Here is a 13,232-nt window from a genome sequence, read left to right as displayed (position 1 = left end):
ATCAGTGTTAGCCAGCGCCCACAGAAGTGCATAGAGTAGGATGATCGTGTCGGGTTCTCATTTTACTCCTGGGAAGTATGGTGTTCCCCTGTGAATGCTCGGGATGCTCTTTAGGAACACAGGCATACAGGAACGCCTCTGGGTGGGGGGACAGCCAAAACTATGCCATCGTGAATGGTTGAAGGAACTAAGGAGTTTTAAAACCTGGACAGAAGTGATGACAAAGGGGATGAGGAAAGCAGTTGAAAAGCTGATAGATGAAGAAAGATTAAGCTTGTACTGTGCAGCTTCGACCAATAGAACTAGGGCCAATGGACAGAACTCATAAGATGGCAGATTTTAACTCAATGTGTGTAATCATTTTAAAGTAATTATTGCAGTTCATAAGTGAAATTGAGTGTCTCAAAAAGTAGGAGCAACTGAATGTCTTAAGTGAGGTGATGCACTGAAGGACCTCTGCGGGCCTTTTTGGGAAGCGTGATGATCCTGTCTAGGTCCTGCCCCACCTCTGATTGTTACTTCTCATTTGCGGATAGCCCTTTGTTGATCTGGAAAGCTTGGGCGGGTTGTGTATGTCTAGCGTATTGCTTCAGTGCCCGAGGTTGGCGTGTTGAGCACATTTGTCCCTGTACTGGGAAAATGGACTTAGAGATTCTTATTTTTCATTGTGGCTTTCCTGGGCTGAAAACAGACAGTTGGCACTGTGTGAATGTGTATGAGTATGCTTTTTCCTTCTCTGTCCAGATTTATTTATTAAAAGAAAAACACATCTGCATAAAAAAGCCTTAGAACACAGGAAGAATGTCCACTTTGTTTTTCTTTCTGTAGCACCAAGACATGTGGAGTTTCAGCTTCCTCTGAGGGGTTTTTGAAGACTGCTTTCATCTCAAACAAGGCTTTTTCCCATTGGAAAAAATGGACCTTTTTGATTTAAAAATGTATTTATATAATGTATAAATAAATAAGAAAGTCAAGAGAGAATTTCCTTTCAAAATTTATGGAAAAATGCTACTTTCTGAACATCATTAATTGGGAGTAAGCTGCTGGCTCTTCCCAGCCCACTTCCACTTTGCCGTCTATCTCTGTATTCTGGTTTAAATTTTCCAATTTTCGCTTCCTCTGCTTTCTTCTTTCTTTCCCTCTCTGTTTTGTTGTTTGCTCTCCTTCCTTCTTGGTCTTCACTGCCAGCTCTTCCCGTCCTTCTCTGCCTGCTCCCCAGTGGACCCTGCCCCGCTGCTGCCGACGCTGCCCTCCTTGCTCAGCCTGTCTTCCTTCTGCTGCTCTGGGGCTAGCCCTCAATGACGGAGCTTCCCTGGAAGAGGCCGGTCTCTGTGTTTGTTTCCTGCGTGGGAGGGAGAGGCAGGCCTTGAGAAAACAGTTCAAAAGTGCAGAAAAACTTTACCTCTTCCAGCCTAAATAAACGGGCTTCACTCCATTTGTTTGCCCCGATTTTTCTTTTGCCCATGAAGAAAACTCCTCATCCTCCACCTCCGCCAGCCTGGCCTTCCTGAAGACCCTCGGGAGCCTCCTCCATGCCTGTCTTGCCCCCAGACCAAGTGCCAGGTGGGCGCTGAGCTGAGTGTCTGACTCGGCCTGTTCTGGGTGGGCCGTGTGGTGCAGCCTCTACATGCTAGTGTTGCAACCGCTGTCTGCACAGAGTCCCGGGGGTGGAGATGCTTCCCTTCTCCAGAAAGAACTTTCTCTACAGTGAAAATGTTGGAGAAAAAGAAAAGAAATGTTCTTGTGTCCATCATTTCTGTTTCCCTGGCTTTTACCTCTGCTAATAGGTACAGGTAGGAAACACCTGGCTTTAGTGTCTGGCGATCTGAGTTTGAGTGCTGATAATATCACTTGACTGGCTTGATCATCTTGATTAAATCACTTAAGTAACCTTTGTGAGCCTCAATAGCCTCACCTATATGATGGAGATAATACTAAAAACTTGGTTGTTTTCAGCATCGTATTAGAATATGATTTAGAACATTTTCTAAAATGTAAAATTCTATTCCGATAGCAGTCCTGAAAATCATAGATAGGAATCGAGTGAAATTAAAATAAATTGGTTAGCCCAAGTAACCAGCGTCTCCAGGATCTCAGAGTGTGAGGCATCAAAGACTGGTATATAAACGAGAAGTACTGGAAGCTGGGATAATAGGAAGATGTAGGATGTCAAATATTTTCCATATTCTTCTTGAGTGGGGTTATTCTATGCCACATTGGTATCAAAAGCCTTATGACCCTGTTATGAGTATTTTGGCTGAAGGTGGGGCAGGAGTGTAAGATGTGGGAAGAACCAATAAGATGCACTATGGCTGTCTGAAAAGCTTTGGGGCTGAAAGAGCCCAATTCATGCCTTCCTCGTGAGTAATACGGAGACCGTGGCTCTGTGTTTCTTTGTGACAAAGAGGTCACACTGTTCTGGGCCGCTGAGGACTTGTAAAATGCGTGGTGTGCTGGGAGTCAATGTAATCATCTCTATAGGAAATGATTTGAAACATGTGAAGCACTCTGTAAATGGCTTTAAATGATCATTTAAGAACTTTAAATTTTTCTTTAAAGTGCTCTACTGAGCTGGGCCTTGTGTGCAGGAATCCTAATCTCAATAGCTACAACCTTCTTTTAAATTGTGAGCATGTCATTCATTTAAGGGCACATAGATGACTAGGGTAAAATGCAGCTTGGGGTTTGGCAAATTCCAAACATATAGAAAAGAGTTTTGAGCACAAAATTACAGTTTTGTTTTGTGCCATATTGACTCTAAGATGGTACTCTTAGGAAGTTTTTAAACGGAAAGGCATCCTAGGTCCCTTGGATCCTGTAGCTGTGAGGTGTTGTCAAGCCAAAACACATATTTTAGATGTGTTTAGATGATGATTGCTACAAAAAGATTTTCCCCTTAGCAGATTGGAAGATACAGAATAGTTAAGAAATTAGTCTGTTCTGTTACAAGAGCCAGATTCAGGGGATGTCAATTTCCATTTCTATCTCAGCATCTGATTTTCCATTCATTTTTCTCAGTTGCTTAGTTCTGCCTGGGGCAATTGCCAGATTCCTTCTCCTTGCTGTCTCTCTGAGCATTAGGAAATAAAATTGTGTAGTTCCTTTTTAGTCTTTATGTTTTACAAGACACTTTTCAGTTTAATTCAAGTCACCAATAATTTATTGAGACCTACTGTATATTAGCTTTAGGCAGTTTCACACATACTTAATTTAATCCTCACTGCAAGGCAGGTGGAGAATCCGAGAGAATGAGAGAATGCTCCCTCTCAGTGGTCTCTGAGACCTCTCATGTGCCTTCGCTCGGCAAGGCTGCTAGAGAAAACACATAGTTAGGAGTCATTCCAGCGGGGCACGTTCATTTAAATATTTCCTCTTGCAGGCCATTTGCCCCATGTTTAGGGTGGGAGGTTTGAACTGTTCTAAGGAAAGAGCAAGAACATTTAGCTGCAGGACCCAGGGGGCAGTTCTGCTTCCTGGCTCAGATCCTGGAACGGAAGAGCCTCTCTGGGCTTCCCTGAACACCTGGAATTGATTGGGGTTTTGCTCTGACTTCGAAACATTTGCTGAGGTGGAGGATGGTGGAGGGGGTAGAAAAGAAATAAATCCAGTGATTAAAAATAGCTTTTGCATGTCAGGTGCCTGAACGAATTTGGGAACATGCCTGCAATCCCTTTTGTCTGGCAGGTCTGCACTCTGGCGCTGCCGAATTACAACTGCTTTCATTTGTCTTTCCTGCTCCCCTACCATGTAATGGTCAAGGGCTCATTGGAACCATGTGTGAGCCTGGTGAGTCACCAAATCCTCAGGACTTCAGTGGTAATAATGTGTTAAAACTCCTTATGGGGGATGGGGCAGGGGGTGGATGTAGGGAAGAAGGGAGAGGCCTGAAGTCACTTCCTACAGATGTTTGGTGTGCTCAGCCCTCTGGAGGCTTCTTTCCCAGGCCTGGCTTCAGGACCTAGGCTGGCTTCCCAGTGCAGTTTGGAGCACACTTTGCCGCTCAGAGGGCCATCTCTTTTGTCCTGGGACAGCTTCCCTCTGAGAAGGGACGTCTCCCTCCAAGTTGGCACCCTCCGAGTTGGCACGGTGTACCCAAGCAGTATGCGTTCCCTGGTGGCAGTGTGCATTGGCAGCAGAACCGAGATGCTGTAATTGGAGACTGGCTTGCATTTTTGGTCAGTCAGGTCACTGGAGGGTGAAACGGGGATTTTCTGTGCAGCTTCTTTCTCCCTTCTTTGGAGTGGTTTTTTATTGGCTGGTGACGTCGAGGAGGTTGGGTATTAAGAGAAGGGCAGAAGCCCAGCTGTGTGTTTCCCTAACTGATAGGAGTCTGCTTCGGGGCTCATGGTGTCCCGTTATTTGGGGCAATGATGGACTGTTTGGTTGGAATGGGTGGCCCAACAAGGGCACTGAGCCATTTCTTGCTTAGTTTTTGCTAGAGCCAGGAGTTCTGCTTGTCCCTCTGCTCTGTCACATCATTAGGTTTATGAAAACGGAGCCAAGGGGCAGAGAAGGGACAGTTACTCCCCTTGTTTGCATAAACCGCAGCCAGAAGCTTCGTGGATTATACTAGCCCCCTCAGCTGCAAGTCCTGCCTGCCAAATTTCCAGTGCTTCTAACAGGATTTGGAATCAGGAGTATAGGAGAAAGAGGACCCTTACAGCTCCCTTCGTCCCTAGTTCCGATCCAGCCTTCCACTAGTGAGAGAGAGGGCAAGAGACGGTTTTTGAGATTCCCTTTCACATCCTTCTGAGATATTAGTATCTTCATTGGGTAAGTCCTCCTTGAGACCAATAACAACTTTCCAGGGACAGTCAACTCTGGAGTCAGAGTTATCAGTGACTGGCCATAGCCATTTTTCTATTTCTATCGATCTGAAGGAGTAAAGGTGTCTTCTCTCCTACTTGTTCTAGACAGTTTGGCAACTGCCGTTTGGGTGCTTGCCTGAGTCCCCAGCCTTTCTTTGCACACTCGTAGTTACAGTTGTAAGTTCATGAGGACTTAACAGTTAGGAGGAATTATCCCTGCAGTCTTCTGCTTGTTGGACGTGGGAGTCACAGGGACTGGCTTACCACCCGGACTTGAAATCATGTCTCTCTGATCCAACTTCATCACTTCCCAGAACATGATAGTGGTGCTTTCAAAGAAGTTGTGTGGTTTAAGTGGACCAGTAAATGAAATGTAGGCCTAGATTTAAGCACTGTGGAAAGTAATCTGAAGCCTTATTTTCTTTTCCCATGAGTTTATCTGTCTCTTGTAAGCTTTCATATTATGATCCTCCTTTATCTCAAAAATATCCTTGTGACAATAAAATATTTGTGGGTGAAATGACATGTTGTGTTGGATTAGCTTTATAGTTTTAAGTGTGTGGGGGAGGAGAGGAAATAAAAACTGGTAATGTTGGTAGATTTTGAATAGGGATTCATTATACTATTCTCTCTACTTTGGTGTATGTTTGAAAATTGCCATAATGAAAAATGTAAAACCCTTTGAGGGATATAGACACTACCTGTTAACAGACTTCTTTTCAGCAATGCATCAATTAAGTGACTATTAAGTGACATTGTGATTACATTAGTGGCAAAACTGAGAGAACCCATGGATTTTGACCAGCACGCCAAGGCAAGCCCAGTGGGTGTCCTGCTGTGTCTTTTTTCCTTGTCTTCAGAATCCTATCTTTCCATTTGTGACAGTTGTTCTTTTTTCCTTCCCATATGAACCAGAAGGTTTCTTTTTGGTTTCCTTTCACTTGAAGAAACACGTTTCAGTAAGACTTTATGTAACTAATTAACCTTATATTTGTGCACAATTGCCCATCAGGGTGACTCAGGGGTGAACACAGGGAAGGAAGCCAGGTTGTCATTTAACCTGTGTCACTTTGTATGAAAGGAAGGAAGCCTTACTACCCTTGGTCCCAAGAAAAGAAAAGATTACAGTCGATTGTGTAAATGGGTTTTAATTATGTCGTTATGGGGCTAGCCATATAAAATTCTAGATTTCTTCGATCCGGGAATGGTTTTAAGTTTTTAGTTATTTCCTCAAATGAATCTAATTTTCAGACTAAGAAGTAAAAGTCCTGTTTTCTCTCTCTCAGCTGTAGAAATTTTAGTTTTCTTGGATCTCTGATCAATTCTTGTTTGTAGCAGCAGTGGAATAGAGTTGAAAGATCGGGTTCTAGCCCTGGCTGGGCCCTCCCAGCTCTGTGACTTTAGGATAAACTCTTGATCCCTCAGAGTCTTGGTTTCCTGATCTGTAAAATGTGTATCCTATAATACCTTCCCAGGCTCTCGGGAAATTCATGTTGTGAGGATATTATGGAATAGTATACATGGAGGGCCTTGGCAGACTGTAAAGTGGTTTTGAGATGTAAGGCGTATTATTCATTCCTGGTGTTTCTTTCATGCTGCTATTGTTGGGACAATACCCACCACACACAGCGAGTGTCATGGTGGTAATCTGCTAGAGTATGGACGGTCCAGTGGTCGCACAAGACTGGACGTGCACCTTGGCTTTCTGGTTTTGGCTGTACCCCTCATGGCCTAACCCTCAGATCCCAGAGGCTCCAGTCTTTTCTGACGTTTATTTGAGAATGGTGAGAGGGGAAACGTCTTGGGTCAATAAGGCCATATGTCTTGAACTTCTTCTGGAACAAACACTACTTCAGGCTTAGATTCTGTGTAACATTGTTGATATCAGCCATTTGGTTTCAAACAACTTAAAGGAATGGTATGAAAAGTCACATGAAACGTCCTTGAAGGGTTCTTGGACACTGAGCAGCCCCTAACTTTGAGTTACATACAAATGAATTGAAACCCTTGTTCTACATTTGACTTAAAATGTCCATGGAGTGTGTAAGCATTTGTTCTGGATTGGGCCACAATGGAAAATGAGCAGGTGTTTCCCTGCATTCAAAAGGCCGCTGGCTCTTTATGCCCCCACTGATTCAAGGAGAGCTACCTGCTCATTTCTGCCTCCATACTGTGCAGTCTTGGAGAGACAGAGTTTGGGACTGTTATCTATTGACTAGCTTCCGCACAATTCTCCTCTCACAAACTTAGGGTGATTCTTATAAATATTAACTTAGATTTAGGGTCCTGAGGAATAATCAGTGGGTAAGAAATCTAATGTATTTGTAATATATTTATGTGTTCAATTTCTAGTGCACTGTGTTTACAGTCTCCATTCTATTAGCATAGTATATCTCCAGGTCAGATTCTCAGCATTTTGAAACAAATGTGTTATTTGAATTTAAGATATTGCAATTACAATTATTAACACAAAGGCAATTTAGTACTTGTCCATTAAATACAATTAGTTAATTTCTATGGAAACATTAATTTCTAGATACTCTTCCTAAAATTAGAAATATTTGGTACCTAATGCAAAAGTATTCTAATAGGTAATGAGATAAAGTATGTTAAGAATAACAGAGATGCCTGCTTGGGCTAAACCACATCAGATTCTACACTCATGTAGTGATTTCACTATTATTGTTGATCAGTATAATTAACAGAACTGCTACACTGATAAACTAGCAACATAGAGGGAATTTTCGCATTCATATTTTACATGATAGGAGTTTAATATCTTATACTAATATCCACTTTTGAATGTGGTTATTCATCATTTAAACACAATGCCTTTGTACTGAAAAAGACAGTCCTGGCTAGTTGTTCACTCACTTATAGAGGAGTTTTTTTTTTTTTTTTAAACCAAAATTCCACACTTCATAAACATGGATAAGGCTCGGACTTCCCTGTCTGAATCCTTTTCGTCCAAAGGCAATAATATGCCTTCTCCTGAGCTCATGAGTCCAAATGCAGGTCCCAAGTGTGCGGGGTTGGCTTTCATCAGCTGGGCTGTGAGCAGAGTGCTCACCAGGAGCAGAGGCAGGCATGTAGACCGGGCTTTTGGAGTTGGCATTGAGGTGGACAGGCAAAATAATTCTAGCTGCTTGCCTTGGAGAGAGCAAGTGAGAACCTGGAAATGCCCGCTCCCTGACAGGAAGCAGAAACCAGAGTGGAGAGCTGTCAGCCCAGCGGCCCTGTCCAGCCCATCCTGCCAGAGTATATGGAGTTATAGGAAGCAGACTCGAGAAGCCTCTTTCTTGGACTTTCTGCCGTCGTCCTTGGCCTTCACATCACCCTGGAATCAGACCGCCCCAGCTTTCCTGTTTAGAAGATGCCTGGGCCTCCTAGCCAGGCTCATCCTTCGGGTCCAGTGTCCAGCAGAACTGCTGCTTGTCCACTTGGCCTGGGCTGGGTTTTCCACGTGTGTTGTCCTGGCTAATTTCTGCCATCAATAAAGTCTTTTTCATCGAGTCATAAATCTAACGGAGGAACAAACACACAAAACCCACATAGCTCAAAGTCATAAATTTGTGTTGGATGGGAGTGAAGAGAAGGAAAGTTGATTCAAATTTGGAAAACATTTAAAATTCACTAAACATTTATTGATTGACTCCTGTGTTTCACCCTGTACTAGGAGCTGGGGATGCCTCGGCTGCCTTGGTATTGCTTTCAGAAGTAATACTCTTGGGTTAAATAAAGAGTCCCTTTCTCTTAAGTAAAACTGACTTCTGCTTTAAGGGGAGACATTTCTGGACCTGCCACTTAGCTATTCTTGGGTGTGTAGAGTGGGGATGAAGGGGGAGCGTTGATGTCTTTCTTAGTGACTCATTTGATTACTCCATTGTTTGAAGGGCTAGATGTTATGTAATCAACATTTTATCCCCTCCCCTCATTTTCCCCCCCTAACAATCTGGGATTTTCCATCATTTTGTCAACCTTCCTGGAGGCAGTGTTGATTTTTCCACTAGATTTTTTTGGGCATATCCCAGGGCAACCAAACTGTCCACTCCCTAGAACTGCGGATTCCCGCTCCATTCGGGGCCTGGGAGAGCAGCTGCAGTGAATCCTCCGTCTTTCAGGGCGGAGGCTGGACTCGAAGCAGTTTCCTGACAGCCTCACTCCGTGCAAACCCTAGGGAAGGTGCTGCCTGCCCTTCTTTCTTGCAATGTAATTTTCATTTATTTCGACATTCAGAGGCAATGTATTTGCTCCTTTTTCCAGAGGTCACCAATTGTCATCTTTCCCCTTTGATGTTTCCATTTTATTCAGCCAATAACACGTTATGTCTGTCCAGGGAATTTCTTAACCAGCCAGGGTTTAGAGATGGTTAGTTGAGGAACTTCTACAGTAGCTAAGAATGGAACACAGCCATTTCATAAGTTAGTTTCATATGATACACTGAAGATTCACGCTGAGGAAGCAGGCTTCTGGAAATTACTACAGTAAAGTGTGTTGCTGCCTAATGATCACAAGAAGGCTAGGAGGAATTCTCAGGTCATTTCTTTGCTCACTAGCTTTTTGTGGGAAGTTGTGCCTGAGGTGAATTCAGAGGGTGTTTAACTTGAGCCATATTTGTGTATCTGTGCTTTGAACATGTCTGCAAGTACAAGAGGGATTGGACATAGCAGAGATAAAGATACATGTGGGTAGAGCAAAGGATAACACATCTGTGAATCTTCAGATTTTGATACCTCTCTTCGTCTTCACCACCTACATGAATCATATTTTATAGATATTACCTCCTGTATGCACTTCAAATTTGTCCACTTTATATTATCTGCATTGCTGCCTTCCTAGTCAAAGCCACCATCATCTCTCACCACAGTTAATGCAATAACTTTTTAACAAGCCTTCCCACATCCATTTATAGTTATTTCCTAAACCATTCTTTACAGAGCAGCTAGGGTAATCTTTTTTCCCCCATTTTTTGTATTGTAGTAAACTAAGCGTAGCATAAAATTTACCATCTTGGCCGTTTTTAAGTATACAGTTCACTGGTATTAAGTACATTCATAATGTTATGCAACAATCACCACTATCCATCTCCAGAAGTCTTTTCATCTTGTGAAACTGAAACTCTGTACCTGTTAAATAACAACTCCCCATTCCCTTCCTCCCTCCAGACCCTAGCAGCCACCATTCTACTTTGTCTCTATGAATTCAACTATTCCAAGTACCTCAAAAAAAATTTTTTTGTGTGTGACTGACTTATTTCACTTAGCGTAATGTGAAGGGTCATCTATGTGGTAGTATATGTCACGATTTCCTTCATTTTTAAGGCTCAATAATATTCCATTGTATGTATTTTACATATCCATTCATGTGTTGATGGACACTTGGGTTGTTTCCACATTTAGCTATTGTGAATAATACTGCTGTGAACATCAGTATACTAATATCTCTTCGAGACCCTGCTTTCAACTCTTTTGGGTATATGGAGAACTCCTAAAACTCAACAAAAAAACAAACAACTTTATTAAAAAATGTCAAAATACTTGAATAAACATTCTCCAAAGAAGATATACAAATGGCCAATAAGCACATGGAAAGATGTTCAGCATCAGTAATCATTAGGGAAATGCGAATCAAAACTACAACAAAAGAATGCAAATCAAAACTACTATCAAAACAACAGAAAATTACAAGTGTTGGCAAGGATGTGGAATCCTTATGCAACGTTGGTGGAAATGTAAAATCATGCAGCCACTTCGAGGAAAACAGTATGGCTTCCTTGAAAAATTAAAAATAGAATTACCATAAGGCGAGCTTCTTAAAATAAAGTAGTCATGTCATTCCTCTGCATAAAACTCTCAATGACTTTCTGTTTTACTTAGGATAAAATTATAAATTCCTTAATATACTTCTTGCTTACCTCTTCAACCACGTCTCAAGCAGCTGTCCTCCTGATCACTCTGCTCCAGCTGCATTGATCTTTTTGGTCCTAAAACATGCCAAGTGCATCCCCCCCCGCCGCCCCTCTCTCATGACCTTCATTTATGCTATTCCCTTTATCCAGGATCATGGTCTCCTAACTTTAGTGGTCATCAGGATCACCTAGATAGATTCTGTGTTAAAAAGTCTAGGTGAGGTCCAGGTCCAGAGGTCTGGAGTGGGGCTGGAAATTTGCATTTCTCATGATTTCCAGGTGATGCTGTTGCAGCTGGTCTGGGGACCACACTTTGAGAACCACTTGTTTAGAGTGATTTTCCTTTTTTAAACTTCTATGCATCTATTAGATCTGAGGTCAGACATCTCTCTTCTCCTAAGAGAGACCTTCTCTGATTCCTCCAGACTTGCAGGAATTCTCGTTATATGTTAATGTTTCATCTTCTACTTCTCCTTTGAAGCCCTTATTGATATTGTACTTGAACGTTTAACTGTGTAAATAGTTTTTTAATGACTGAATCCCCTGTCAGAATCTGATATACAACTCCGTGAGGGTAGGGATCATTTCTGTCTTCTTCACTGCTGTTTCTCTAATTCCTTGCACATAGTAAGTGCCAAATAATTATTTTTTGAATGAATGAATATTGTTATTTTCTTTTCATAGGTAACTGGAAGTATGTAGTAACATTAATAGTCTCAGTGAGTGTGAAGGATAAGTAGGGAGGGTGAATTAGTAGATATATATAGAAAGAATAAATATATTTTGTTTGCCAGGGATGCAGAACATTCTAGGCAACAGTCAGCTTTTTTTTAAGGGGCCTAGCTCACTGTGGAAAGCCCCCCAAATTTTACCTGCCCTGGTGAAGATGTTAATACAGTTATATCTCAGCTTGCCTTCTTTAGACCATCCATGCCCTATTATGTGTTATGGGTGGTTAATTACCATTTAGTTTCTTTTAAATTGAGATATTGACATATAACATTATATTAGTTTCAGATGTACAACATAATGATTTGATATTTGTATATATTTCAAAATGATCACAATAAGTCTAGCTAACATCCATCACCTGTTTAGTTTTTATTATTCATATGGTATTTTTTTCTTACAGATATGGAATGTGCAGATGTCCCACTATTAACTCCAAGCAGCAAAGAAATGATGTCTCAAGCATTGAAAGCTACTTTCAGTGGTTTCTCTAAAGAACAGCAACGACTGGGAATTCCAAAAGGTATGTTTTGTAGTTTGAAAAAGAGAGGCTGGGATCAGACTTTAGGTGAAGTTAGTTTTCTCATTTGTAGTGTGAGATAGACATTATTACTAACCACACTTCAGTCAGCAGCTGCAGGCGGTGGTAGTCAACTGTTAGAACAATCATGGACACGTGCTAATGCTTCTCCGTGCCCCAGGTTTGTCACTGCCATCTTGATCTTAGGGCAGTGGTTCCCAAATTTGGTTGCACATTAGATTCAAGATCTTCAAAAAATTCCACAGCCCAGGCCCTACCCCAGACCAGTTTAATCACAATTGCTGGTAGCACCAGTATTTTTGAAGCTCCTCAAGTGATTCTCAAGTAGAGACAGGTTTGGAAAACCCTGTCTTGGAGTTGTCCTGGGCCACCATTGGATGATCTCAGTGACCTGCATTTCTTGGAATTTTCTGATTGCGCTTTTCTTTTCCATGTACTTTGGTGAAATGTTTTTATACTTGGGTGTTCTCATCTGAAAGGGTTTATTCAGGAATGTAAGGGGACTAGAGATGTCAGAAAGGAGAAATGACTGGGGAACACTTAAGCCTTCACCAAGCAACATTTCCTGAACAATTGAGAGCAGAAAGAACACTTTTCTATTGAGTAAGAGTAATGCTGTCTTTAGACCAGGCCAGTTTTACTGCTATGTGAGAGGCTTCCAGGGCAGTCAGACCCACGCCTTAGACAGATTCTGTGAATGTGTCTGTACACCTTTTCCCATGTATAGTAATTTACCACAAACCTCAGCTGACAGCAGTGCCCAACATCCTTTTAGGATCACAAGGCAGAACAAAGCGAATTCTGACCACTGTGTTTTCCAGCATCTCACAAAGTCATCTGTGAGATTGAAGGGGGTAACCTTGAGAGCAGGTGTGATGTGGGCACCACAGCCTGCCATCATCTGAGCTCTTTAAGTGCCATTGGCTGGTGTAGCCATGTTAAACCTCGAGCCACGTATGAAGATTGTGTATTGTCTGTTCCGCAGTGCTACTCAACGTGGGGCCTCTGATATGTATATACTTTGCCGGGTATCTGGTATATTACAGGCACCTAATAATATTGTTACTACTAAGTACCATTTGAATGACTATTACTAATTGTTATGATTATTACTAACCATAATTAGCAAAGATAAAAATAATTAAGTATAATGTTCTCAAGTATAGTATAAGAGTTAAGAGCAGAGGAGGTGAGTGCGATCTCCAGAGGACTCTTGACTTTGTTATTATTGCTATTAAAGCAGCTG

At 42.0% G+C, this 13,232-nt stretch overlaps 1 protein-coding gene across 4 annotated transcripts in view; it reads left to right on the top strand.

Annotated features, from left to right (window-relative positions):
- Positions 1-13,232, top strand: part of ETS1 (ETS proto-oncogene 1, transcription factor) — a 126,025-nt gene that overhangs the window by 81,350 nt on the left and 31,443 nt on the right. For all 4 annotated transcript variants that reach the window (XM_087433922.1, XM_087433921.1, XM_014793728.2 and 1 more), the window contains one exon: positions 11,849-11,968. In XM_087433922.1, coding sequence (XP_087290048.1) covers positions 11,849-11,968 — 120 coding nt within the window. The remainder of the gene's footprint in view (positions 1-11,848; positions 11,969-13,232) is intronic.

The sequence above is a fragment of the Ceratotherium simum genome, chromosome 7 (genome assembly GCF_057802395.1).
Source record: "Ceratotherium simum simum isolate JZ-2026a chromosome 7, ASM5780239v1, whole genome shotgun sequence".
Classification (NCBI taxonomy): Eukaryota; Metazoa; Chordata; class Mammalia; order Perissodactyla; family Rhinocerotidae; genus Ceratotherium; species Ceratotherium simum.
This window is presented reverse-complemented; position numbering and strand designations above follow the sequence as displayed.